We start from the raw sequence: 3,825 nt of genomic DNA on the forward strand, positions 1-3,825 counted from the left end.
CTTTCTTTTAATCTTTTTTCCTTTAGCGTATAAATAAAGCTCTCATGTCTCTTCACTTGTAGTTTCTCAGCTTGCTAATACTCAATAGAGTAAAAGCAACATTGTAATATGAAGTCGTCTTTATTAAAAAACACGTCTGATCTAGAGAAGGTAATATTACAAATAAATCAAGGTCGTGAATTTACGCTCCAGTTAAGAGAAATAATAAAGAAACATGTAGATATGGATAACGAAGATGCATACATGTTGGGCGTTAAGGATTTGGTTGGAAAAATAATGAGTTCATTTTGTGAGACTCTATCGATATTAAGCTCATCAAGTATTAGTTGCAAGACTTCATCATTGAAAGATCGAAGAGGACGATACAAGAGAAGGTAATTCTACTATATATGTTACGGTGTTTGATTGAAAATGAAGTTTTAAAATAAAAATTTTAACGCACGTATACCAAAACTATGTACCTTCTTTTGTTTCAAGTTAGATCACAATTTCAAAGGTCTTTCTCTATTCCTTAAACGTTATGTCAAGTACTCAAACTGTATCACATAGATTGAGTAAGAAGAAGTATATTTTGATATTTCTATGGCTTTAATTGTAATTAACAACAGGAATATGCATGTTATTTAAAGTAAAATAGGAAGTATATATAATTAATTAAAGAATTTTTAAATAAAAAGTGATTTATTTCATCCGTCTCAATTTATTATGTGGTATTGGTTGATTGAACAGAGTTTGAGAAAAAAAAAACTTTTTAAATTTGTTATCCAAAACAAGCCTTAAAATTTGTGTGAATATAAAAGCATCTTGTTAGGCAAAATGAGAATAATATATTTTTTCAAATATTTAAGTTTAATTATTTCTAAATATAAATAAATGACATTTTTTTTTTAAAAAGTACCACATAGATTAGGACAAAGAAAATATTATTTTGGAATATAAAAAAGAAAAAGAGACACGTAAAAAATGGAACAGAAGGAGTATTGATTTAATAACTTCAGTATCTTATTTTAGTTAACAAGGAATTAAGTTATTTATTTATAGTTTAATCTCAGTTTTTAACAAATGATTAATTTGGGAAATATCTGATTGCAGGAGAACTTTTGAGAGAAACATAAAAGAAATCTCAACTTTGGTAAATGATGGCCATGCTTGGAGAAAATATGGTCAAAAACAGATCCTTAATGACAAATATCCAAGGTTTGACCTCAGTGTAAAATATTTTTTATACTATTAGATCATTCTAATGATACTTACAAGTTACAAGTAATTAAGTTTCCTTCTGATGTGGAATATGTAGTTTTAAAATAATATGCTACATAAGTAAAGATAACTTTGATGGTATAAATTATTTAATACCTAGTGCATATAATTAAAATTCTTTATTAATTATGAGAAAAGACTCAAATATGCCATCAAAGTTTAAGAATATATATATATATATATGTGTGTGTGTGTATCATTCGTTAAAAGCTTGATTTATCTATACTATTTTAGTTTGAGAAAAAGCTCATTCATGCAATTATTTGTTAATTGAAATGACATAGATGAGCCAATCTTTAACAAATGACATAGATGAACCTTTCTTCAAAGTTCGATGACATATTTGAGTCTTTTTTCTTTTTTAAAAAAATGACTTAATTAATGACATGGTCAAATCGTAATTGAGTAAATGTAAAAAATGGTTTTGCAAAATTTGGAATTGTTTTTAATTAACAAATAATAGCATGGATATCTGGATGAACCTTTTTTCAAATGATAATGACATAGATGAGCCAAACTTTTAACGGATGATATATATGAATCTTTTTTCAAAGTTCAATAGCATATTTGGGTCTTTTCCCATTAATTATACTAGAGTTTAATTAAGTTTTGCAATGTCTGATGATACAAAAAATATTTACACATATATGTATATCTCTAGTATAAACATTAATTAGTAACCTAATGAAAATGATATTTCCTCTATTCGACCGTGTTGACTTATCATTTCCCTTAAAAAAAAATTTTATCAGGGGTTCATTTTATCAAATTAATCGTATTAATTAGGTTTTGAATCTTAGTTCAACTATTGATATTTTATGTAATTACTTAATGATAATAATAATATGAAGGAAAAATAATAAATTTCTCTTGATTTTTAAAATTAACAGTAAAAGAAAAAATATATTTTTAATATAAAGGTCAAATAAAAAGTAACGGAGGGAGTAAGTAACATACACGCTATTATAATATACTCCCTCTATTCCATATTAACTTAATTTCTAGAGTTTTTTCATTGTTCATAATAGTTGAATTGTTCAAAGTTCAAGAGAAATGTTTGAATCTTTTCCCATGTTTACCTATTGCATTAATGAAGTTTTGCAATTTTCTAGGAGTTAAACTATACTACTTATAAAATTATGCTCCAATAAGAGAGTAATTGTATTTATGCTTTCACATTTAGTCATCTTTATGAGGTTGATTAAAAAAAAGGGTAATGGAGAAAAATATAGTTCAAATTTTGTCGTTGAATGTTTTTCTTAATATATGTGCATTACCTTAGAAATTCAGTTAATATGGAATAGAGGGAGTATTAAACTGAAAAGATTTTTGTTTTGATTTTGATATTATCTTTTTTAACTGCTTTGATATATATTATGTGTAACTTGAACTGAAGTCTTTCGAAAACAGTTTCTATTCTACTTTTCATGAGGTACGATTAAGGTCTACATACATTCTACCTTCTCTAAATGCTACATATCCATGAAATTACATTGAATATATTGTTATTATCATCGTTGTCATTGTACTAAGCATTTGTACATAATATACACTTTTTTTTGGTTGCTAATTAGTGAGTTGACATATAAATATATATAAATAAATAAAAACATGCAGGAATTATTTTAGGTGCACTCATAAATTTGATCAAGGATGCCAAGCAAACAAACAGGTGCAAAGAATTCAAGAAAATCCACCACTGTTTAGGATCACATATTATGGTCATCACACTTGCAAAACGTTTCCTAAAGTTTCTCAAATGATATGTGATTCTCCAAATGATCATGAAGATTCTAATTCAGTCCTACTTAACATTAATTCTACCAATAATAATTATAATAATCATCATCATTTTTTTGGATATGATGGTGGAAACAGTTGATTTTGTTGATTTATCTTTTTGAATTTTAAACATACGTATTAATTTTGTATAATGTTTATGTACTTTGGAATGAGAATAATTTTGGCTTCAACATTTATATATTCCCTTTCCTTTCAATCTTAATTTTTTCTCTACTCATCAAAGGACTTGTGGAAAAAGTTCCCAAGGATTATCCGAAGTGAAATAGGCATGTGGACTTGACTTCAAAGTTCAAAGAAAATATTATTTGTAAATTTTGAAATAGTGTTTGCACATCATGGTTTAAGTTATTAGTATACCGTTTATTTCATCTTTTAACTTGAAATAGATTGAGAAGTTCAAAGTAATATTTTTCAACTTAACTTCAAAGTTCAAGTCCGCGTTATTTCAACTTCAACTAAATATTATTCAAACACAGGATGTGTGTAACAATCTGGTTTAGTTCATCAACTCAAATGCTGAAGAAAAATAAAAATATAGTCAATCAATGGAAAAAGAAATCGGGCCAGAAAATTTTCGGGTGACTTGAAATTATTGAGCCTAGGCCAGACTTGGATGAAATTTGAGTCAGGTGAAATCTAGGGTAATCCGGTAATGGATGGGGGATTTAATTTTCAGCTTGATTGATTGAGTTGATAGCCAAAACGATACGGAGCCTGTATGACTTTATTGAATCGTATTCGGCCAAGTAAATCTCCCGAAAT

At 27.1% G+C, this 3,825-nt stretch overlaps 1 protein-coding gene across 1 annotated transcript; it reads left to right on the forward strand.

The window, feature by feature from the left end:
* On the forward strand, positions 1-3,324 carry LOC129876539 (WRKY DNA-binding transcription factor 70-like). The gene is made up of 3 exons (XM_055951996.1): positions 1-374; positions 1,093-1,197; positions 2,878-3,324. The coding sequence occupies exons 1-3, from the start codon at positions 109-111 to the stop codon at positions 3,140-3,142; spliced, it is 636 nt and encodes a 211-aa protein (XP_055807971.1). The 5' UTR covers positions 1-108; the 3' UTR covers positions 3,143-3,324.
* The last annotated feature ends 501 nt before the right edge of the window (positions 3,325-3,825 follow it).

The sequence above is a fragment of the Solanum dulcamara genome, chromosome 12 (genome assembly GCF_947179165.1).
Source record: "Solanum dulcamara chromosome 12, daSolDulc1.2, whole genome shotgun sequence".
Taxonomy (NCBI): Eukaryota; Viridiplantae; Streptophyta; class Magnoliopsida; order Solanales; family Solanaceae; genus Solanum; species Solanum dulcamara.